The sequence below is a fragment of the Xiphias gladius genome, chromosome 3 (assembly GCF_016859285.1).
Source record: "Xiphias gladius isolate SHS-SW01 ecotype Sanya breed wild chromosome 3, ASM1685928v1, whole genome shotgun sequence".
Taxonomy (NCBI): Eukaryota; Metazoa; Chordata; class Actinopteri; order Istiophoriformes; family Xiphiidae; genus Xiphias; species Xiphias gladius.
The window spans coordinates 11,028,904-11,053,215 of NC_053402.1; the positions used below are offsets into that span (position 1 = coordinate 11,028,904).

The window sequence follows — 24,312 nt, forward strand, 5'->3', positions numbered from 1 at the left end:
TTGAGGTGAAGCGTCCTTTTGAATTAAAGTTATCACCACTAACAGCTCAAATGACCTGACATACACGATACACTCCTAATTATTCTTTCCAAGCAATGATCCCAAACTAGTGTGTCAAGTACTGCCTTCTCACTGTGCAAGAACACTGTGACGTGTGTGCGTGTGTGTGTGCCTCTGCACGGGTGGTGCAGCATTATCACTGCTGTGTTTTATTAGCATTAGAGAACAGTGCTTAGAATGAGCCGCAGTAACCTGATCCCAAAGGGAGATTGAGCTAAATGTCAGTGAGCCACCTTGAGCTTTGCACCACTACAGCTGGCCCACAACGGCACCGCGGGTCAGAGGGGAAACACAAAGCGGAGCAGCTACACAAGCGAGCCCCAAACGTTGAAAAATGCTAAGATGCTCAGACTGACGTTTCTAACATGCTGATTTTAAGCAGGAATAGTGTTCAACATCTTTGCTGCACGTGTTAGCATGCTGACATTTGCTAATTAGTATTCAACACAGCTGAAGTTGATGGGAATGCCATTGGTTTTACATGTGTTTGGCCATAACCAAAGTAGTTGGTGCATCATAATTTTGACCTGATGATGCCGCTAGATGAAAATGTCAGTCAGCAGGATACATCATCTGGGAACCATGAATGTTTGGGCCAGATATTGTGCCAATCCAAAGAATAGTTCCTGAGATATTTCAGTCTGGACCAAAGTGGTGGACTGACTAACATGGCTAGAAATGAAATTGTGTGACCCTGATTTTGTGCTGACAAAGACCATGTGATATGGCCAAAATCTCCAGAACAAGTGATTATATACTCTATATACTACTCTATATATACTCTGTATACTATGCTCTTCTTCACCCAAAAGTCTTCTTCTTCTTCTCCTACCCCCAACTTTCTTTGTTTGCCTGCATGTGCGTTTGTTTGATTGTGAGGGCATTACTCTATCTCTATATCGGGGCCTTTTACAACACAATTCCTTTACTCTCCTGTGCACTGGAGACGAGAAATAGTGGAGCTGGACCCCCCCCCCCCCCCCTCTTCAAATTGCTCTCCTCTGAGTGATGTATGCTTGTGTTTCCTCTGCTGCACAGTCAGCTGTCCCAACACTGCTTCATCCTCTTTGCTCTTGTTCTTCCTCTGATAGATGGATGATATGCAAGAAGAAGTAATGAGATCCTTTTTTAAGTGAAGGTGTTACCAGCAAAATGAACTTAAAGTATCAACTGTAATTGTTTCCCAGGAAAATGGCCCCTGTGACTCATATATAGTGTGTTACTATATATCACATTATTAAATTGTTAATACTGATGTATCCGTGTTTAACCAGTATTTTGCTGTTGCAGTGAGGCGAGATAGAGCCAGTTTGATTTAGTATGAAAAATTCTTTAAATGAAACAATTTGAGATGTTCAGAGGGGAAACCAGTGTTTCTTTTTTTTTTTTTTTTGGCACAAGCCCAAAAGGTTGAGAACTACTGGTTTGAAGGCAGCGCATTTTATTTTATGAGCGTATCATGTTTGCTTTAAATGTTAAATCTTAATTTGTAAAGTAACCAGTAAATGAGGTATGGTGGAGTAGAGTTATAAAACAGAAATATTCAAATAAGTTATAAGTACCTCAAGATTTTACTTGAGGAAATGTACTTCTTTTGTCCTTGATACCCCAGAGACCTTTCCAAACTTTACATTTTTTGCATTTCTTTCATTCACTTGTTGAGTAAATGAGTTTCCACGTGTCCACAGACGCGCACACACATACACAACGTAGTACTCTGTCATGTGCTCATCAATGTCCCCTACCTCTCATTCAAAAACCCATTATGTTGCCCCTCCTCATTGCCCTGACCATGCATGTTCTCTTATGCACATCTTATTTCCAGCTAGCCGGGCAGTAGACCCCTCTGCAGTTGTTGCCCCTCTCCCACACAACCCCCCCGGCCTATTCTTTACCACAGGGCCATCCCTGCCCACCTATCTGTGACGCTCTCAGCCAATGAGGGGTGAGTGCAGGGTGAGCAAGCACCAATGAGGACACTTTTTCATCTGTATAAAACTTTTCGGGACAGTTTGCCGGGTTGCACTTTCTGTCAGTCCAGGGCTCCGAGAGGAGAGCAACAGCCCAGAGAGAGAGAGAGAGAGAGAGGGGGCAGAGAGAGAGCAAGTGTGAACGCAGGGGGTTGCCAGTTTTTAATCCCAATCCCACACTTCAAGAAAGTGGTGGGTGAACATAGCTACAGTTGTTTTAAGTTTAACTTTCAGGCCAGCTGGGCCGCTCAGACTGATGTGAGTGTTTCTGTGTTTTTTTCTTTATCCCTTTGAAGCCTCTCCGTTTCAGTGAGGATGGAGAACGCACACATCAAAGAGACAGCGGACGTTCTGTCCTACTACGGCGTCACTGAAGACACCGGTCTGTCGCCTGAGCAGGTCAAGAAGAACCTGGACAAGTATGGCTTCAACGGTGAGGGAGAGAAAGAGATGGATGGATGACCAGAAGGAACAGTTGGATGGAGCATTGGAGAGTGGAAAGAAAGAGTAGCAATGAATGAAGTGATTGATGAATTTCAGGATGGAGGGGTCCAGGAGGAGGAATACACATGTATCAACTCATTGGATGTAGCTTGGAGGAGAGATGGAAAGGCATAGAGGCAGAAACACCGTGTATATGAGAGGTTTAGCAGGATAAATTGTCAGAAAAAGAGACTGAGGGAAGAGGAAAGAGAAGGTGAAGGAGGAGAGAAGTGGGCAGGCTGGTGATAGATGAACTGGCACAGTGTGTGGCTTTGTGATGATGGTCTAATTAAGGGAAACTATCTGAATGACACAAAGAGGGAGTGATGTTTGTGGAGCAGGTGCATCAGAGTTTCAGGTTTCTGACAATCACTACTGGCTTTAGTTTAGACAATTTATGTACTTTTATTTTGAAACTGAGTGAATCCACTTACCACACCAGGGCTCCACTTACTTGCTTTTTCCAACCACATCTCACAGTGGAAGGAAGGTTGTGAAATGCAACTGAAAGCTCCCTCAAAGCTTGTAAGTGGGACTTGAGGTTTTTTTTTTGGTCAAACTGAGTAAATTTATTCGCCATCCTGGCATTTCAGAGCACACATGCGTCCTAAAGGCTGTTGGGACGCGTATTTGTAACTAGTTTCATTAATGATCATTCTGTTTAATTTAAGTTTCCCAATGAGCTATGGGCCTGGAACTGGGATGCTTAAATGGAACTGCGCCCTTCCTGCTATGACCAGTCAAAAATATCTGCAGTGAAAAAAGTCTATTTGCTGTAAAAACGTGTTTCACTGGAGCATCTTACACTCGGTGAAATGAACAACAAAAGTTGTTTTTGTGAACACGTGTACTGGGGTAAACTTCCCGTCTTATTGTTGCACAGTCAGCCAGGCTGTGGTGACTGTTTTTGGTGGGGAGAATCTCAAATGACAAGCGGATGTTGACAGAGCAACAGCAAACTATAATAACAGGGTAATTAAGGGTCACTGTAAAGGTCCGGTCAGTCACCGAAGCCACTGTATTTGTGTCATAAAGTGGCAGCAGGACAAGAAGGTCTGAACAAATCAGCTAGTACTTATATACCATTAATTTACATTAAGTTCAGGGATGGATGTGGCAGGAAAGACTGCTAGAAATTGCATTAACCAAAAAAAAAAAAAAAAAAAAAATTTAATTAAATATATAAAAAATAAAATGCATATATATAGAGAGAGAAAGAGAGAGAGATTGTGGATTCTGTAACGTGCTGTTCAGTTTATTGTGTGTCATGGTGTTGTGATTGTTCAAGTGTCAGAACTGTGTTGCGCCCATTGATATTTAATGCAGTAAACGTTAAAAACTGATGCAGTAAATGTGATGTGCCGCTATGCTTTATCAATCTTCTTTGTCTCTCGTCACCCGCAGAGCTGCCGGCGGAGGAGGGTGAGTCCACTTTAAACACCTGCCTTTTCAATTTTTCACGTATGAATAGCATGACGTGTTGATCAGAGTGCATCTTTTAACTTTGGGCTGCGCGGGCACGCCTGTCCCCCTCACTTCCTGTGATGACAAGTCACACTGTCATTTCTTTAATACCTGTCGCTGGCGTCAGGCTTGGAGATAGTTATAGTCACCCAAATGACTAATAATATGTTTACACCACACGCAGGTCAAGAAATCCGTTGATCCAACTCCATTCATTCTCTGCCTTCCAGCAACTAAACCCACGCTAGCATATTCGACCTGTCCACATCTGCACCAGTGGTTTTACAGGTGGCAGTCAGCCACGTTAATTTGGCCCAAAGACAGGCAAGGCAACATGTCCAAAAGTGGTGCGAGTTTGTACACCGTACAGATCACTTAGGGGGCAGATGTTGAAAAAATCTATAATCTGTAATCAATCTAATCTAAAAGCTATCATAAATGAATGATTATAAATCAATCCCCTTGTTGGTTCATCAATCATGCATGCAAATTGCCAGAAATATAGAGATTATATTGACATTACGTAATATTTCAGTCCTTTACCAGGTACATCTATAAATACATACATTTAGACAACAGTGAACTACATATATGACCACGCATTCTTGAATATTGCATGTGATTTTATGTATTTTCTTTGTAACAGGAAAGAGTATCTGGGAGTTGGTGGTGGAACAGTTTGAGGACCTGTTGGTCAGAATCTTACTGCTGGCCGCCTGCATCTCTTTTGTGAGTCTGTTCACTTTTCACTACACATGATATCGTGTCTTTGTAATATTCACTGAGTACTGTTTCTGCAGAGGTTTTAGAAACTGACCACCAGATATTTGAGGAGAGAAAAGAAAGATTAGCGATTTGCTCAATTATGACTAAATTAAGCATATTGAAGCTAACCAGTGAGAAGGTGGTATCAGCAATTAAAGGACTTTTTATGCCCTTGTTCCCTATATATCCAGAATAAGATCCACCAATAAAAATGTTTATGTTTAGGCCTAGGTTATGTTAAGGTTCATGTCTGGCCTAGTCTGAATTTAGGGACTACGCATCCTGGAGGAACTGCTTGAGAGGCGACACAGTTATAGATCAGTTGCTCAAAGTTGTTGTAAATGTGGGCCTGCATCTCAAATGTGTCTTGATGTTGATGAAGTAATGATAAAGCAATCAGAATAAGACGAGCAACACTGGCGATAACAAAAGCAAACGTTAGGGGACAATAAACTGGCAGTGAATGTGCTGAAGTCCTCAGCGATGAGCTGCATCTTCTTTAACCCCTCAAGTTTTCTCTGTGATTACTCACACACCCGGGCTGACAAACACAGCGTGTACATCACTGAGTTATTAAATTACATTTGGACTCATGTCCTCAATCTCATTTACACACTCCCCGTTGCCCTCTCCAAAACAGTTTTGTGGAGGAAAGTAGGCTGGACACATTTTCTTAATCCTCGATCTCTGCCCTCTGGCCTCCCTGTACAGCTGTCACTATGGCCTTAGAAGGCCTGACGGCTCTGTGCGTGCATGCCTGTATGTGTGTGTGTGTGTGTGTGTGTGTGTGTGTGTGTGTGTGTGTGTGTGTGTGTGTGTGTGTGTGTGTGTGTGAAATAGATAGAACAAGAGAAAGAGAAAGACAAGAGAGTGGCTGTGTGTGTGTGTGTGTGTGTGTGTGTGTGTGTGTGTGTGTGTGTGTGTGTGTGTGTGTGTGTGTGTGTGTGTGTGTGTGTGTATGTCCACATATGCATGGCAGGAGCTTTATTTTAAGAAAGTCTCAAGCCAGGACGAGAAACTGTATCCTTGGACAAAGGTCAGAGATGGAAGGAACGAGGGATGGCTTGCAGCAGCAGGAGAGCGTGAGACAGAGAGGAGGGTGAGGGGGGAGTCAGGGATTGGGTTGCACAATGGCATTGTTTGTTACAATGACAAAGGAGAGCAATAGATACAGAGTCGTATATGGTTTCTAAAAGAGAGAACACTAAACGCTGCAAATACATGGTCATCCTATTCATACACACAGGAATGTCCTACCACTGCAATGTGCTGACAGGCTCTGACTCTCATTCTGGAGATCGATTGTGTCTTTGAAGAGAAGCAGGGTGAAGACAGACCAGCGAGAGTGAGCAAAAGAGCTTATTTTCGGGACAAGGGTGAGAAAAGGTGGGAGGTGAAAAGCAGGCAAATTAGAAACACAGCAGATTAGGATGCTGAGCAAAAAGCTAAATGCTACTGGAGGAGGATGGGAGGACTCTTGTCTCCTCTCTCTGGTGAGCTCCGTGCTCCGCTGGCCTGCAACTAATCTGTGTCAATGTCAACACGAAGCCTTTCCGAAACAGACCTTTGATAGTGACATGGGACTCCAACTCACAGGGATGCACACGTGTTAGACTATAGGTTTGGAAAAGAGTCACATGTAGAGGAAAGACTTTGCACATAGAATAAGTGAAATGACATTTGATCCAGTAATGCTTCATAACTCATAAATAGCTCCTCACCATGACTATTTTATGTGCAATGCTGGGCAGCAGTAAAAGATAATACTGTCACCCTGAGCAACAAGTGCACAACAAACTTAAAGACACTTGTGGTGCCAAGTAGAGTCAGGCTTACTGACAGTAAAAATGCCGTATTTCAACTCAAAACGAAAGAATCAGTGTCATTATAATTAACATCCTCAGTGCTACCAGACGCCCTTGTGGGTCCATCATTAAAAATTAAGTATTGTTCAAACACACAGAACTTTAAAGATACTAAATACGCAAGAGTGAATTTTGGGGAAATACATATATGAAAAGATGCATAAAGCATCTTCAGTATTTCAGTTTGATAAAATGTTGCTGTTATATAAAACCAGTGATGTTCCGAGGTTTGAATATTTACTGAATGTAAACAGCATATCAGGGCTACGACTAAATGTTATTTTATATTTGTTTTGTTTGTTGTTGGTTTTTTTGCTTATTTTTAGTATAATGTATGTCATAAAAAAAATTGTGAAAAATGCATGCAAACGCATGTTTCCAGGGAACAAAATTGTACTATTTGACTAACATCCATTTCACATGAAAGTATATAAACACTGATTTAAAAAAAAAAAAAAAGGCAGCCAACTCTTATATTTGAAAAGCTGAAACTAGAGAACTGTTTAAAGGATTAACTGATTATCAAAATCGCTGACAATTTTCTGTTAATTGACTAATCGTTTCAGTCGTAGGTGAAGACTTGAGAGATCACAGTGGCTTTCTAGGATATATACATATACATATATATATATATATATATATATATATGGATATGTATACATATATATCTACTTTTATATATATATGTATATATATATGGATATGTGTATATATATATATGTATACATATCCATATATATCCATATATATTTATATATATATATATATATATATATGGATATGTATACATATATATATACACATATACATATATATACATATATATATAAAAGTAGATATACATGTATACATATCCATATATATATATATATGTATATATACAGCATATATAAATAGTTATTTTCGGTCCTAATGTTGTCCCCAATTATTTCTAAGCTTTGTTTTTAAAAATAAGGAGAATATAAGTGAAAAAATTTCAGGTGATAAAGTCTGGTATTTGTAGGTGACTTAAGTGATCACAGGGGGTTTTTTGTCATCACACTTCACAGAGATCACAAATATTATTTACAAAAACATAAAGTAAATGACATTCTAATATGTACTCTTTCTCTCTTTTTCTGTCTGTTTGTCTCTGTCTCAGGTACTGGCTTGGTTTGAGGAAGGCGAGGAGACTGTCACTGCCTTTGTTGAGCCCTTCGTCATCCTCCTCATCCTCATCGCAAATGCTGTAGTAGGAGTGTGGCAGGTCAGTGATTGCTCACTCACACACGCACGCACTCAGGAACAATTGCAATCACAAGGACACATAACTGCCCCTGAATGCTGTCTTTTACACACACCTAAATAGAGTCTTATACCTAGCAACAGTCACACAGTAAATCACGCAAGACGGTGGCCTGTTCTGGTCGCATTCTGTGTCCTTTACTGTAAGCACACATTCCGTTCAGAGCAGCGGCTGAAGGCTCAAAGTTCAAGGGAAGCTGGAATGAAAGGCCTGACGTCAGCAGGAGGTGAAAAGGTGAAAGGTTAAGCCAACAGGGCGAGTGGACGGGAGAGGGGAGGGGAGGCGGGGGGGGGGGCAGACTGGAGCCCGTCATGCCTTGTAGTCTCAAAATGCAGTCAGCTTCGTTACAATCCACACTGTGCAATCCACAGTAAAAATACAGATGGACGATCAGGTTACCACAGGGCTGGGTTGTGTGTGTGTGTGTGTGTGTGTGTGTGTGTGTGTGTGTGTGTGTGTGTGTGTGTGTGTGTGTGTGTGTGTGTGTGTGTGGGTGTGTGTGTGTTAGGGGGGTTCATATCGACCCTGCGGCAGTCATTTGGAAACTATGCACAAGGATTGACACATGGAGGCTATGGCGGAGAATGGAGGGAGGGAGGGCGGCTGGCATAAGTTGGGCTTTACACTTTGAGGCGGTCGAGGGCAGCCTTGGAAGAAATCACAGACTGAACTGAACATTGCTCTCTGATCAGCCTGTTGTTCAGCTTGAGGCTGCTCAGACAGATGGACAGCTCACAGTGCAAACACAGATATGGTGAACAATGCATCTATAATTTAACATCCTATTACTCAAATGATGAATAGCTTTCACTGCTGCTTGTATTCTTTGTACTATTCAGACTGTTTACTTTTTGACTATTTTTCCTAGGTTTTTTTTCTCGATTTTTGTCCTTTTTGCACATTTTGACATGTTTCTCAACGTCTTAAACTAGATGGTTAACCATACCTGTCATCACAGAGAATAACTGGTATATATATATATATATAGGTGTGGTAACCGTGTGTGGTAACTTTTTGTTCTTTAAACTCTAAAAATAAATTTTATCTGAGGATTTTTCTTCTCCAAACTTCAGCTCTGATTTTTTCTTATATAATCATGACTATTTATAGGCTTTATAAAGTGAATAGTAGATAAAGCAATTTTTAAAAAAAGCCACATTTATTTATGTCTTTCTCTGCACAATGCATGTTCTTACAAATTTTGCTGTAGCAGATGTTATTACTTTTTAATATGAACTTTAAGGAGCAGACAAAAATAACACAAAAATCTAAAACACAATGCAATAAAATGCAACAATATGACAAAAGTTACCTCTAACATTACCAACTCAAGTCATTTTTACCAGTTAAATCAACACCATGGATGAGTCTTGACAAAAGCACTGCTGGAAAGGTATTGCAGGGGTATTGTACGGGTTTATATAGGGATGATATTATCTTGTATTCATGTAATGCTACTACTACATCTGTCTACTTTGTATAGGACACCTACATGTCTGTCTGTCCTGGAGGAGAGATCCCTCCTCTGCTGCTCCTCCTTGCGGTCTCTGTTTCTGACGTTTGTGATTTTCTGTTCTATAGATTAATTGACTTTAATTGACTATGGCTAAATGTGTCACAGACTTTCATACTCAAGATGCGCAAGAGGGAGAAACACCCCTGGCACACTTTGTCTAGAGCTGATATAGCCAGGGAAACCATGGTGCCAAAATGACCATGTGTTTTGTTTTGTGTGTGTTTTGTGCAACAGGAGCGCAACGCAGAGAGCGCCATTGAGGCTCTGAAGGAGTACGAGCCTGAGATGGGGAAAGTGTACCGGGCAGACAGGAAGAGCGTGCAGAGAATCAAGGCCAGGGAGATTGTTCCCGGTGACGTGGTGGAGGTTTCTGGTGAGATTCCCAATCATGGAGGGCTTGCCTTTCACTGCTTTACCTGCTGCATTTACTCAAAGTCCCTTCATCCACTAAAAAAGCTTAAGGACACCTAAAACACTTTGTCATTTGGCCACAGCAGTCATCTTCTGGGTCACAGAACCTGTAAACTAATCAGATGCCAATATACACAGTATACATGGTGTAGTAGACTTTGTTGTGGACATCCCACAAAGCACATGATAGTCCAAGCTCACAGTTAAGAATGCTTTCCCAAGTTAAAATAAAGACAGTGTACAGGAAATCAAACTTTTGATCCTCAGACAGTAGGACTGCTGATGTCCAAACATCTTCACATCTGTGTCGCCTGGACTCATGGTGTGTGTCCTCACATCAATGGTGTAATATGGGAGAGGAGAAAGTATCGTCCACTTCTTCACACTACGCAATCTTAGCATGCAATATCTGGTTATGGTGCAATTTAAAAATGCAAAATTTAGCTAGTCAAAAGGTGAGATCGTGCGTTCAACATACCTAAACAGAAACAATAAAAAAAGAGCTGCAGCAGCCGGCGATGGTAAGTTTAAATTCGAGTATATTTTAGCTTATCTCTGTGGCTTATCCAGGACTTCTTAACCTTGCACCTAGATGGCAAATGTTTAACGATAATAACGTCTGACTCCTGGTGTGAAACAACAGAATGATCACTGATATCCTTTGCCCCATGCACCAGCAAACAAAAAGTGACTTATTCAGCCAGATCTCTTTGATCGACCCCTGATTTAACATGATGAGGAGAGCGAGCTTTTCGGCGTCTCATAGCCACTGAATCGCTGTCCGCTTGTATACTTCAAGTCAAGTCACATGCACGTGTGTGTGCGTGTGGGTAGTGATGTCCTTGAGATTGAATGTGGGCCCTTTTAAGGCAGCTACAGAGAAAAGGGAGTGGAGGGGAACTGAAGGAGCTTTCTGTGGGAAAAAAAAATAAGCTTGAGTATAAATACACTTAATATCGACTCGCTCCTCTGTCTCACCCTCTCCCTCTGTTTGTTGTACACCTGTTCTTTTCATTTCATGATCTCCCCAAGGTCTCCCTCTCCCTCGGACTGGGGTATCGGTTTTCAGCAACAACACTATCCATCCAGAGTGCTAAAACAGTCAATCAACTCTTACCCCCTACACACCCCCCACACACCCCACCCCTCCTCCTCCATACCTCCATCCTGCTGTAATGCTGCAGTCCGATTGATATGAAGCTATATAATCCTGCACTAAAGGCTAAAGCTGCTTAAATTGGAAAGGATAAATCACATCTGAATTTCGAAGAAGTAACTTTGTTGTGCATTTCTCCGTATGTGCTTGTGTGTGTGTCCATCTAGTCGGTGACAAAGTGCCAGCCGATATCAGGATCATCTCCATCAAATCTACAACCCTGCGTGTGGACCAGTCCATTCTTACTGGTAGGTGTTATGTGACAAATGGGTTAGCCAAAAAAAAAAGAAGCATTTTTGATGTCTGCTTCCTTCCTTGATCCCTCCACCCAACACTTGTGTCACCTATAGGTGAGTCTGTCAGTGTGATCAAGCACACTGATTCCGTCCCAGACCCCCGAGCTGTCAACCAGGACAAAAAGAACATGCTGTTCTCTGTGAGTCTTTTTCCTGCGTCCTGCTCTCTTTTGACATCGCTTGAACCTTTCTTTCCCAACTTTATGTTTCCATCAGACCTGACAAACTTCACCTGCTGTTCACTGTCCTAAACTTTTTGTCTTCTCAACCCTACAACTGTTTCTCCTTCCTCCACCAAATCAACCTTTTTCAAAACAGACATTTGCACTTGTTACAGAAGGACAAGCACAGGTGTAACATTAAAGATGGCTCAGTTTCATTATGTATATGTTATTAAGCCATGCCAATATGTGTATTTCCATCCACCTTTTTTTATGTGTATTGAAAAAAAAAAAACCTGGGTGGAAGCACCAGCAATGGAAAAAGACATTAAATTAATCATGACATGCATGAAGAATTTGACTCTAACTTCTACTGAAGCTTCTGATCCACTGAAGAGACTGAAAATAGCAACAGAGGAAAACATCAGATCTGTTTGGCCCAATAAGGAGACTGTAACGTTCCTACATACATGATAATACATGATGATTCATACATGAAACAAATAGACATAAATGCCATGTTTCCATCATGTTTTTCACATTGTTTTCATTAATTTTATGTTTGAATGGCAGTCTTTTTACTACGTTATTGTGCTTTCTCCCTCTGCAATGGTTTAATGGCACCAGAATGCAGAATCACCACCACCAGCTGTTTATGTTAATGCTCCCAACCCCTAATATTTGCATAAATGTAGTGGATGGAAATGCGCATTAAAATGTGATCTCAATGGGTTTAATCTAATATAATATATTTTGACTATTAACTGATAATCCATCTGATATTTTGTCATCCTTATCATTGCTCTGTGCTGTCTAAAGATACTGAAAGCCTGCTGTAAAATACACACCTCTAACCGATTGACTGTCACCACTCTTAACTACTAATACAGTTACACTGACATGTCCTTTCTGCAGACATTTTGACATTTCACAGTAGGAAAAGCACTGGTGTAAATAATAAAATTAATGATGACTCAATTCCATGCAGGTGCTTCAGTTTCAGGATTGTGGTGTTGTGCATACTGTCTCTCTTTCATGGTTAAATGGGACATTTGAATAGAACTGAGCCATTGTTAATAGTACTGATAACACCTGTGCTTTTCCAACTATGACAAGTCAAAGTGTGAAAAATCCCTAAGAGCAGAACAATAACAGTACATGAACCAGGTCACTAAATAACCATTATAAAGTGAAGGTACAGCTTTATATGTTTTATCTTTTTTGTTGCAATGGTGTGTTACTGCCATTGATTTATCAAGACATATTATAGAATAAATATAGGATTTATGCACTCTTCCTCTAAAATAACTATAAAATAAACCCTGTGGCTTACACTGATAAAACTATTCAGTTACATCAGAGACCAAAAAAAAATATCTTCAGTGAGTTACCCTGCTACACTTCAGCTCATAAGCTTTACATACTGTACTAAATACCTGCAAATTGTTTGTTCTATAATGCACTTTCTCAAAACAACAAGCCCCTGCCTAAAATAAGTACAATTATACATGCTCAACGTAAGTGCTGTGGAAAATAGTAACCAGTAACCAGACTACAGCTACGCTAGCAGCTCTGCAAGGCTAATGAGGCTGTAGCCAAAGCAGCATTGTGCCTTCAGCTAAATGCTAACATCAGCATGTTAACGTGCCCAAATTGGCCATGCTAACACGGTGATGTTTAGTAGATATCCCGTAATGTTTACCACTTTCACCAACTTAGTTTAGTGTTTTACCATGCTGACATATCTTAAGTATTGGACAAATTGAAATGTTGGTGCATGATGAAAAGTCAGAGGTTCACCAAAGTTAATACAGTTGATTCTGTGGCGGACTTGAATGTGGACCAAATTTCATGGTGATCCATCAATTTCTAGTTGTTGCAGCAGTTCACTCAAAACCCAAACCTCATGAGTACACTAGAAGAAAAGTCAGGGATCACTAAAATCATTAGGATACATCACTTGGAAGCATTAATGTGTGTATAAAATGTTCTGGCAATCCATCTTGAAGATAGTGAGCTCTTTCAGACCAACCAACTTTTAATGGGTTTCTCCCTCTCTTAAATCTCTTTTCAGGGCACCAATATCGCTGCTGGAAAAGCCATTGGTATTGTCGTGGCAACTGGTGTCTCCACTGAGATCGGTAAGATTCGTGACCAAATGGCTGCCACTGAGCAGGAGAGGACCCCTCTGCAGCAGAAACTGGACGAGTTTGGAGAGCAGCTCTCTAAGGTGGATGACGCAGACATCAAACTGTGTCACTACCAGTTACAGTTTTTTATTTGTTCATTCATATTGCAAACATGTTCATGACCTAAATGACCTAAAATTTGTACATAAACCAAAAGTCCAACCAATATCTCACACATTCCTTTGACTGGCTCTCCTCCAGGTCATCTCCCTCATTTGTGTGGCCGTCTGGATAATTAACATTGGCCATTTCAATGACCCCGTCCATGGAGGGTCCTGGATCCGCGGTGCTATCTACTATTTCAAGATTGCTGTGGCTCTGGCTGTGGCTGCCATTCCTGAAGGTAAACCCCTGGGATTAACTTCCATTGCCCAAGATGACTATCATGTCTAAGATTCATGTTGTGTAACTCATCTATATGATGCTGCAGCTCCCAGTCCATTAAAAATTAAATGAAGGCATTTGGCAATATTATACTACGGTACGCAGTTTAATAATATCATTTCCAGTTTATTGATCTTGTTCATTATTTTGCTGGTTTTATGTTTCGAAGCCCCAAACTAATAAGAGTACAATTAAGTAAAAACACCTTGATCGTATTTATCAATTCTTAATTTTCTTACCACTTCTCGAGGAGATCAATTGGTTGGCTTTAGTCACAGGTGAAGCAGAACAGCCCACACATCTTTTTTTCCTTCAGGATTTTCTTCAAACTACTCCAGAGTGTTACCAGGATAGCTGAGAGATGTACTTCTTCAGTGTGTCCTGGGTCTGGTCTGGCATCTCTGCCCAGCTGACATTTTCTACTATACTCCACAAAGAGCCTCTTTACCAAGTGCCTGAAGCACCTTATCTGGCTCTTCTCAACAGAAGCAGCTATTTGTCACAGACAGTGATTTTTACCTTAATTTGTTTTACTGATATAATTCCAACTCCAAGAATAGATAAAAGTTGGAAAGACCTTTGGCCAATAATTCAAGAGCTTACACTGAGCTTGATTACTACATTAAATACATTAAATCCAATACATTGCCCACCCCAACCTGTTTACAGTCAGTTGTGAATAGGACCCTAAACTAATCAGGCCCCTCCACTTGGAACTTTTTTTTCAGTGTTTCTACAGGGCTCACCAAGTTAAAATGAAGACTTTTTAAAGACTTTTTTAATACCACATAAAGAGCAATTTAATACCTGTTTCACAATCATACTGCCCAATGAATGAAAGAATGATGGAAAACCTGGCTGACAAATTTGGCCCAGAATTATTTATTATTATATCACATTTTTGTCTGTACTTCCAACATTATTTAACAAGAATTTCTAATGATATAATTAATTAAATGAATGAGACCTGGACCCGGATGAGGGACAAAAAATGGGTAGAATGGTTTAAAAAAACAAGAAGGAAGAAACAGCTGTGTGTCCAAAATTACCCTGCTGGATGAATAGTACTGATTACATTTTCTGTCACAAAAACAGTCTCAGATTTGGAGGTGCTCACCCTCCTCAGTGTCACAATGCAGTCAAGTGCAAACTGTGCCAACTCACATCAGAGACCACAGTTTAATGATGCCAGAAGGACAACATCATCTGCAAACAACGATGCCACCATAATGTCACTAAGCTGGATGCTCTCCAGACCCTCTCCACACCACTGTTGGAGCTGACTTTTGCCAAGAATCTGAGCACCGATCTGACTCTGGGTGCAGGTGCAGAGGGACTGAACAGCTTGCAGTAGCCCCCTCCCACATGAATACCGCTGGAGAACACAGTAGTTTGGGTGCTGTCCAGCTGATGTGTTAAGGACTGTGTCGGGACCACCACTATTGTCAGCCTGCCAAGTGGCAGAGTCCCTGAAGTCCAGGTGGTTTTGAACAGACATGACAGATCATTCTTTCTTTTCACCTGTTTTTTTTTCTTTTTTCGGATTGACAAGACCCCTTAATGTCCCATCCAACTTCCAACTCGTCTTGTTTTGATAAAGTTTGTCACCTCATGTCACCTTCACCTCTCCTTTGCTCTTCGCTTCATCCATCTGTCCATCAGGCCTGCCCGCTGTAATCACCACCTGCCTGGCTCTGGGAACACGCCGCATGGCAAAGAAGAACGCCATCGTCAGAAGCCTGCCCTCTGTGGAGACCCTGGGCTGCACCTCAGTCATCTGCTCCGACAAGACTGGTACCCTCACCACCAACCAGATGTGTGTAACTAAGGTGGGTTCATACTCACGGGTGTGAGGTCACACATGCACAAATATACCTATATTCATCTTCAATCCACAAAGAGTGCTGGTGACTGAAAATGAATGCAAATCTAATGCAGAAACTGTGGTTTTTGTTTCCATCCAGATGTTCATCATCGATAAAGTTGAGGGTGACAGTGTTTCCCTTGGTCAGTTCGACATCTCTGGCTCAAAGTACACCCCTGAGGGAGAAGTGTAAGTGTCAAAAAAGTAAAGAATTCATGTTAAAAAAGACCAAGAACAGATATAAAACAATAACCAATTATTGAAGAACAATAACTTCACTACATATTTTTGTCTATCATTTTCTATTAGTACAAAGAATAGCATGTCTGTGAAGTGCGGACAGTATGACGGACTGGTTGAGCTGGCCACCATCTGCGCTCTGTGCAATGACTCTTCTCTGGACTATAACGAGGTCTGCAGAAAATTTAGGATATTTTGTGTTTGTGACTTTTATGTAACAGAGTGCTGAAAGACCAGCCTAAAATGTACTCATTTTCTTTCTTTCTTTCTCTCTCGGCCCATGATGCAGTCCAAGGGTATTTATGAGAAAGTGGGTGAAGCCACTGAAACAGCCCTGTCCTGTTTGGTGGAGAAGATGAACGTGTTCAACACTGAAGTGCGTGGACTGTCCAAGGTGGAAAGGGCAAATGCGTGCTGTGCGGTAAGTCCGCAAAAGATCCCACACAGTATGTAGTGTGCGGTCCTATACAAAGACATCTCACTAACATAGAGGACATTTGTGTCCAAATTAAAATTGTAATCTAAGCTTTTACAATTCATGTTTTGGTGTCGCTCGTGGTTAGAACCCACAGTGAATTATCACCTGACTCTCTGAGACAGCATGTTTCAGCACATTGTTGTGGTTTTCCAGCCACAACCTTACTGTTTACCTGCCCCGAAAAGCCAAAAAAAAAAAAGTCAATGCAAGTTTAATCAATGCAAAAAAATATTAATATTACAAACATTAACAGTGGCTTCATAGAAAACCTTGATTTTTTGATAATTTTCATTCAGTTTACCTCCTTTTCCTTCACTTTCTGACAGGTAATCAAGCAGCTGATGAGGAAGGAGTTCACCCTGGAGTTCTCCAGAGACAGGAAGTCCATGTCAGTCTACTGCTCTCCTGCCAAATCCGGCAAAGCCCCTGTGGGAAACAAGATGTTTGTCAAAGTGAGTTTGTGACATAGAACATATACAAAAGGCCATCACCAAAAACTGTTCAAACGTAGGGACTCTATAAGAGATATTATGACATTATAAAACAATTATATAAAAAAGAATCACAACAAATAAAGAAGCCAAATACCTGTTTGACAAACACAAGCAAATGGTTGTCATTACTGTGTCATCAGGGTGCTCCAGAGGGTGTCATTGACCGCTGTGCTTATGTCCGCGTGGGCACCACCCGTGTACCCCTGACTGGCCCAGTCAAAGACCACATCATGTCTGTCATCAAGGAGTGGGGCACGGGGCGTGACACTCTCCGCTGTTTGGCACTGGCTACCCGTGATACACCTCTGAGGAAGGAGGAAATGAACCTGGAGGACTCGACCAAGTTTGGAGACTATGAGGTGAGCGACAGAGGTCGGATGAAGAAACCTTAAGACAGAGCTGAGAGGCAACACAGAGATGATTCAGTTCAAAAATATAGTACCTCCCTTGTGGCTGTGTAAATCACTAAAACAATGTTGTATTCATAGTTTGAAAAAAATTTAAAAGTAAAGAAATGTTGGAGTAGTTTAATTTCTTAGTTGTGAGTGGCTACAAAGGACACTAAACTTTTTGCTTTCTTGTTATATCCAGACTGACTTGACCTTTGTGGGCTGTGTCGGCATGCTCGACCCTCCTCGTAAGGAAGTTATGAGCTCCATCGAGCTGTGCAAGGCCGCTGGCATCCGTGTCATCATGATTACTGGTCAGTATACATGTTACATTCTGTAGTTTAATCTCATTGTAGAAGAAATAAATTTAAGACTAAACCGAAAAAACAAAATCTTGTATCTTCTGTCCCCTCGGTAGGTGACAATAAGGGCACAGCTGTGGCCATCTGCCGACGTATCGGCATCTTCAGGGAGGATGAGGATGTCACTGGCAAGGCCTTCACTGGTCGTGAGTTTGATGACCTCACTCCATACGATCAGAAGACCGCTGTTCGAAAGGCTTGCTGCTTTGCCAGAGTAGAACCGTCCCATAAGTCTAAGATTGTTGAGTTCCTGCAAGGCTTTGATGAGATTACTGCCATGGTGAGCAGAAGAACAGCGCTTTCATTGTGTTTTAAAGGCAAATAGGATAACTTATCTCAAGCTAATACATCATTCCTCTCCTCCGTTTTCCCTCTACCCTTCACCTAGACCGGTGATGGCGTGAACGATGCCCCTGCCTTGAAGAAGGCAGAGATTGGCATCGCCATGGGCTCTGGCACTGCCGTTGCCAAGTCTGCCTCTGAGATGGTCCTGGCTGACGACAACTTCTCTTCCATTGTGTCTGCTGTTGAGGAGGGCAGAGCCATTTACAACAACATGAAACAGTTTATCCGCTACCTCATCTCCTCCAACGTAGGCGAAGTTGTCTGGTGAGTACAAGATACTGCTCCTGTGTGTGATGCTTTGACTCTTGCTTGTGATATTTTACGGCAACAAAGGAAAATTTTCCTGTTTTTACATAAGACAAGTAAAACAAAAAGACAAACTGTGTCAAAACTAAGAAAAAACATTCATATCTCCCTCAGTATCTTCCTGACCGCAGCCCTGGGTCTGCCCGAGGCTCTGATCCCTGTCCAGCTGCTGTGGGTCAACCTCGTGACTGATGGTCTGCCTGCCACCGCACTGGGCTTCAACCCCCCTGACCTGGACATCATGGGCAAAGCCCCCCGCTCCCCCAAGGAGCCCCTCATCTCTGGCTGGCTCTTCTTTAGATATCTTGCCATTGGAGGTACAACACATGTTCTCAATCTCTCTCTTTTACCACCTTTTCATTTCGTCTCATCCACTGAAGCATACGAGGGTTGCTTCTTGTCTTCATACTAAATACCAGAATATTCACTTTTAACCTGTAGAGCCTTTGGTGGTTTGATTATTACTGATACTGCAGATAAATTCATCATCCCATGGTGGTTGAAGCTCTAGTGTAAAATTTCCTTTGGGATTTCTAAAATGGCCTCCAAAGACTTTTGATAAAGTTGTCATTTAAGAGAACCCGTCCACAGTCACATAAGACTCAGACCTCATATGTTCATCGTACCTTCATCAGTCATTTTAATCTAAATGATGTCATTGCCATGGTAACACATCTACCTCTTGGGTATCATGCACCAAAATCAACACTGCAGCCACTATAAGTGTACGATCCACATGTGTAGTCAAGATTTTACATTTGACTTAAGATTGAACACAGTAATATGTCTTTCAGGTTATGTTGGTGCCGCAACTGTTGCAGCAGCTGCCTGGTGGTTCCTGTACAGTGACGATGGCCCAATGATCACTTTCCACCAACTGGTTAGTATTCAACAGTGTTATTTGTGAACTTTTCCTCAAAATATGCATCTGTCGAACCCTGTCAAACTGTAAACTGCTGTAACTAAAAAAAACTAATCATAAAACTACAGCACCTCTATACAAACACACTTCATAGAGGGTTCTTAGCTTCTGAAAGTCTTTGCCATACTTTGTTTTTCTGTCTCTCCCCTCAGTCACACTTCATGCAGTGCAGCGAGGAGAACGAGGACTTTGCCGGGGTCTACTGCGAGGTGTTCGAGTCTGCTCCTCCAATGACCATGGCTCTGTCTGTGCTGGTCACCATCGAGATGTGCAATGCTCTGAACAGGTCTGACAACACTCTGCGCTCGAAGGCCATTGTGGGTTCTTCTACTTGAGCACTAACCTCGACACTGCAAATGAAAAATAGAGGATATTCTAACCAGTGCTGTAAAGTAACCAAGTACATATATGCAAGTACTGCTTTTAGGTACAAATCTGAAGTACTTGTACTTAAGTATTTCCATTTTATGCTACTTTAATCTTCTATTCCACTACATTTCAGAGGGTAATATTGTGCTTTTTACTCCTCTAAATATATTTGTCAGCTTCTATTACTAGTTACTTTTAAATAATAATAATAATTAAATAAAACATAAAAAAACATATGATGAACCCAACAGTATATAAACTAGTTAAAATGCATCAACTACATCAGACACTAAAATGCTGCCTACATCTTAATGCATCAGCAATAATAATCAAATAATTCTGTAATATAATGGTATAATACTCACAGGGTCCATTTTCTGCATTAAGTAAGTTTGCTTTTGATATTTTAAGTACATTTGTGTCAGAAAACAACCATTTCTCTTAAGTAATTTCCCCAGCTCTAAAAAACAGTGGATATCTTGGATTATCCTGGTAGCACATGCATGCACGCAAAATATCAGGAGTGTGGCATTGCAACTATGATTATGTGTGAACACAATGCAGAACATGTTCAAAGGCACATGACACAGCAGCAGAGTGCAAAGTATATTGTCATGAAACAAAAGCTGAACAATGACATGACACTGGTTTGTCTGCAAACACACTCACTGTAACACACTGTGCTCAGATGTTTTTGGAAGCTTAGTCGAGGACATCCTCCTTCAGCATTTGCTACATCTCCAGTTTATTCTCATTCTTCACACATATATTTTCTTGCATCCGCCTCAACACACAGACATTAACGTACTCCTCCGCTTCCCCATCCAACCCCCTCCCCTCCGCCCCCCCAGCTTGTCTGAGAACCAATCCCTGGTGCGCATGCCCCCCTGGAGCAACGGCTGGCTGGTGGCTGCCATGAGCCTCTCCATGTCACTTCACTTCATGATCATCTACGTCGACCCCCTGCCCGTGAGTCTGGCCTCTTGTGCACCATATCAATCTACCCTCCACTCTTCCCACACCCAGCCACCCCCACCCAACCACCCACACTCCCACACACACACCCACACACACACAGCCTCTCCGGCCTCCATGTTCTCTCTCAGTCTCATTGCTTGGATACTTACAAATGACGCACCACCCTGTTTTCTAAATTACTAACAGAGTTGACGCTCAGGGTGGCAAACTATCAAACCAGCTGCTCAGCTTTGTGAACTCCTCAAATGGTGTGAAATAATAACTTTGCTTCATTGTTTCAGATGTTTCTTTATTTCTTGACACATGTCCCCAGGGGCCCCATTTGCTATGGTTTATGGGTGTCAGATTACTATTAGTTCCAAGTTATTAAGTCAAGTTACTAAGTTACAGTTATTAAGTCAAATAATTAAGACTTCAAAAGTGAAACAGTGAGGATCAGAGTGAAAATCATTGTGTCAAATCTACAGCTGCAAAATCTAAAAATATGACAAAAAAACCCTCCACTTGTCACTGCACTCTGGAGGACAAAAAAAATGTAAAAACAACGCTCTTTCTAAAATGACTTCAAATGACAAAATTCTGCACTGAAATTGCTGAAATGACTATTTAGCCATTTGTGCTAACACTGTTAAATCAGCAATAAGCTAATATCAGCCAGCTGAACTACTGGTCACCTTGGATCTTTATTGTGGATTTATTCTGCACATTTGTCTACATTGTAAAATTCCCTCAAGTGTAATGTGATTTCTGGCTGAGTAAGTCTGAGCAGAAAGTTTGTGTGGCAGTTTTAACACAGCACCGCTCTCGTCCACAGATGATCTTCAAGCTCACTCACTTGAACGTGGAGCAGTGGATGATGGTGCTGAAGCTCTCCTTCCCGGTCATCCTCCTCGATGAGCTTCTCAAGTTTGTGGCTCGCACATATCTGGATGGTAAGCTGAACACGTGACCCGTCAGTGTGATCGTCATAGTGTGTAAAATATTATTTGAGAATTCACATTCAAATTTGCATCATGTTGGTGAGAAATGATGCTCTTGTACTATGAGAAGTCAAGGGATGGATACATATGAATTTTCTGGGATCTGGTTATGATGAGCACCAGAGCCTCCTGTCATTGTACTTGAATAATATAATGCCGCAACCGTGTTTAGCTACAGTAACTGGGAATAGTTTAGGTGTGGGCATTCGTGTTTCAATGTTATGGAATAATGTACGTCCCAACTAAATGACTTTAAATGTATTTCTACTGTTAACCTCTCCTCCCTCTTTTCTTATTCTTCGAGCTGTTTTAATTTTCTCCCACCTTTTATCCTTTAAATTCTGTTTCCCCTTTATCTAATGTTCTTCTGTTTGGATGCTCTTTTTCACCGTTCCCTCCCTGACAACCCAGCCTGAACCTGTTTCCCCATCCTCCATACCCCTGTAACAAAACAAGGTACTTCCCTGACTCAAGCTAAAGGTGTCAGCACTCTGCACTCTGCACGTCCCTGAAAGTTTCGTGCTGGGTATTGTACATGTTTAAGTGACTGTCAAAGAAACATTGTCCATTAAGTGTGACCCCCCCTCCCTCTTTCTCCCTGTCTTGGTAATCTTTTGGAACTAATCACTTGGGACTGTGAACGTAGCTGTGATCCATTCTGATGGCTGTGAATCTTTCATGAACTGCCAGTAGAAATCCAATAACTGGTCTCAGCATCGTATAGATTACTGCATAGTTGGTGTTCATTTGAAGCTTGAAAATGCTACTTTAGCTTTTTGCTTAAAGTAGTTTGTGGATCCTCTTAAAGAAGGAATAGTAAAATGCTGGTTAGCTCATTTGGTGTATGCCTCCTGTTTTGACAATGCATTTACTGCAATCAAACTAATCTGCATTTTGCTAACATAGTAAAACATAATCAAAATATCACTGGATTATGTTGGATTATTTCTCAAAACAGACCTTGTATGCTCAGTGGCTATTGTGATTATGAAAAAACAGCCAAGCAGCCTTTCTAATAATTTGTTGTCACTGTTCATACAAAAACTTGAAAGTACTGCTTCAGAATTTTTGTTTTTTTTCCACTTGATATTGTCACAAAGTGGGGAAAAGTTTTCTACCGAGTTCAACTGGAATTCATACAGCTAATGGTACACCCAATCGCTGCGTAATGTGTGTTAATGTGTAAATTTGCAATCTTTTTCCCACTGTGTGACAGAGTATATTAAATGTACATTTTGGGAAATTTGCTAATTTGCTTCCTTGCTCATACTTAGATGAGAAGATTGATACCGCTCTCACAACTATAAAGTAAATACATAGCTCGAGCCAGCAGCCGATTACCTTAGCTTAGCATAAAGACTGGAATCAGGGGGAAACAGCTAGCCCGGCTCTGTCCAAAGGTAACACAGTCTGCCTACCAGAACCTCCAAAACTCGCTATAGACGTTAAATCTTGTTTGTGTCGCTGGTAAAAGAAAGGTTTTTGAAAAGCTCATGAATCAGCACTTCACAGACACAGCTGCAGGAAGAAACTGAACCACACTGCTGAAGTCATTTGGCAGTGTCAGGAAATAAATTTGTCAGGAAATAAATTTTTTCTCTGCCAGATGTGTCCCTTTTTCTCTCCTTAATACAGCCATGATTTCCTGGCTCTTAGCTGTTACCAGGCAACAACTGGAGACTCCAGAAAATTTCTGGTCCCAGCCAAGAAATAGTCCTACACATGACCCCCAGTAAAAACTGAAAATTTTACTTTTTACTCTTCAGTTTCTGTGCTGCTTTAGCAGCAAAAAAAAAAAAAAACCCATAATGTGTTAATTAGTGAGTTTTGGAGATGCTGGTAGGTGGATTTTGTTTCCTTTGAACAGAGACAGGCTAGCGTTTTGGTTATGGTGAGCTAAGCCAATCGGCTTCACAGCGGGCATCAGTGTTCTCGTCTAATAAGATGATTTCCAAAAAAAAGGCCCAATTGCTTGGCCACTTCCCTTAAGCGAATGGACTATTCACTCTTAATGCATTAATCTAACCTCAGCACACTGCCATTTCCTTACAAGTAACAAGCTTTTGTTTCCTCATCCAGGGAAAGTCTAGAGGCAAAGTGCAACAAAGAGTGTGTGAAGCAGAGAGAGCGCAGAGACACAGATGGAGAGAAAAGGCTGTGCGCTCCCACTGAAAAGCCGGCCTGCCAACAGTCACTTGATGTGATCAAAACATCAAGTGGCATGAACACAACGGAAAACACATAAGCCATCTGAAAATACACCAAAAAAAAAAAAAGCTGCAAAATATTTTTTCTGTGTATGTACTGAAATTAATATATAGGTAAGAGTTATTAAAACTATTCTGTGTTGATTCTATTCTTAAAGAATAAAGATATGTAATAAAGAAACTGTCAAACTTGGACGTCAGTGTTCAGTTTCCTGCTCAGTTTTGAGGTGTATAATTTGCCGTTAGCAGCAATCTCCTGACATTAATGGACATCTGTTAAGCAGCGGAGCACAAGCAGGAATTATGATCTGGTCAACAACGTGTAGTGGGCCAGGTCTGACTGAAAACCGAAGTCACCAGAGTTTACAGGACT

The 24,312-nt window shown here is 41.3% G+C and overlaps 1 protein-coding gene across 2 annotated transcripts; it reads left to right on the forward strand.

The window, feature by feature from the left end:
• The first annotated feature begins 2,345 nt into the window (after positions 1-2,345).
• On the forward strand, positions 2,346-23,964 carry atp2a1 (ATPase sarcoplasmic/endoplasmic reticulum Ca2+ transporting 1). 2 transcript variants are annotated; one of them, XM_040119611.1, is made up of 24 exons: positions 2,346-2,463; positions 3,918-3,935; positions 4,624-4,706; positions 7,749-7,853; positions 9,643-9,781; positions 11,143-11,223; positions 11,326-11,411; positions 13,507-13,662; positions 13,823-13,964; positions 15,668-15,834; positions 15,970-16,058; positions 16,179-16,281; positions 16,399-16,530; positions 16,914-17,039; positions 17,222-17,440; positions 17,673-17,784; positions 17,889-18,112; positions 18,221-18,441; positions 18,598-18,800; positions 19,278-19,363; positions 19,558-19,691; positions 20,626-20,743; positions 21,567-21,688; positions 23,793-23,964. In XM_040119611.1, exons 1-24 carry the CDS (start codon positions 2,346-2,348, stop codon positions 23,902-23,904), a joined length of 3,096 nt encoding a protein of 1,031 aa, XP_039975545.1. In that variant the 3' UTR covers positions 23,905-23,964. The 2 variants fall into 2 exon arrangements, with proteins under 2 accessions (XP_039975545.1, XP_039975556.1); XM_040119622.1 differs by lacking the exon at positions 3,918-3,935 and having other exon boundaries at positions 21,567-21,684; positions 23,812-23,912.
• Positions 23,965-24,312: the final 348 nt, after the last annotated feature.

Coding starts and splice junctions, on each gene's coding strand:
- atp2a1 (XM_040119611.1), top strand. CDS start 2,346: ATGGAGAACGCACACATCAAAGAGACAGCGGACGTTCTGTCCTACTAC. Junction 9,782..11,142: donor TGACGTGGTGGAGGTTTCTG/GTGAGATTCCCA, acceptor GTGTCCATCTAG/TCGGTGACAAAGTGCCAGCC. Junction 11,224..11,325: donor GGACCAGTCCATTCTTACTG/GTAGGTGTTATG, acceptor TGTCACCTATAG/GTGAGTCTGTCAGTGTGATC.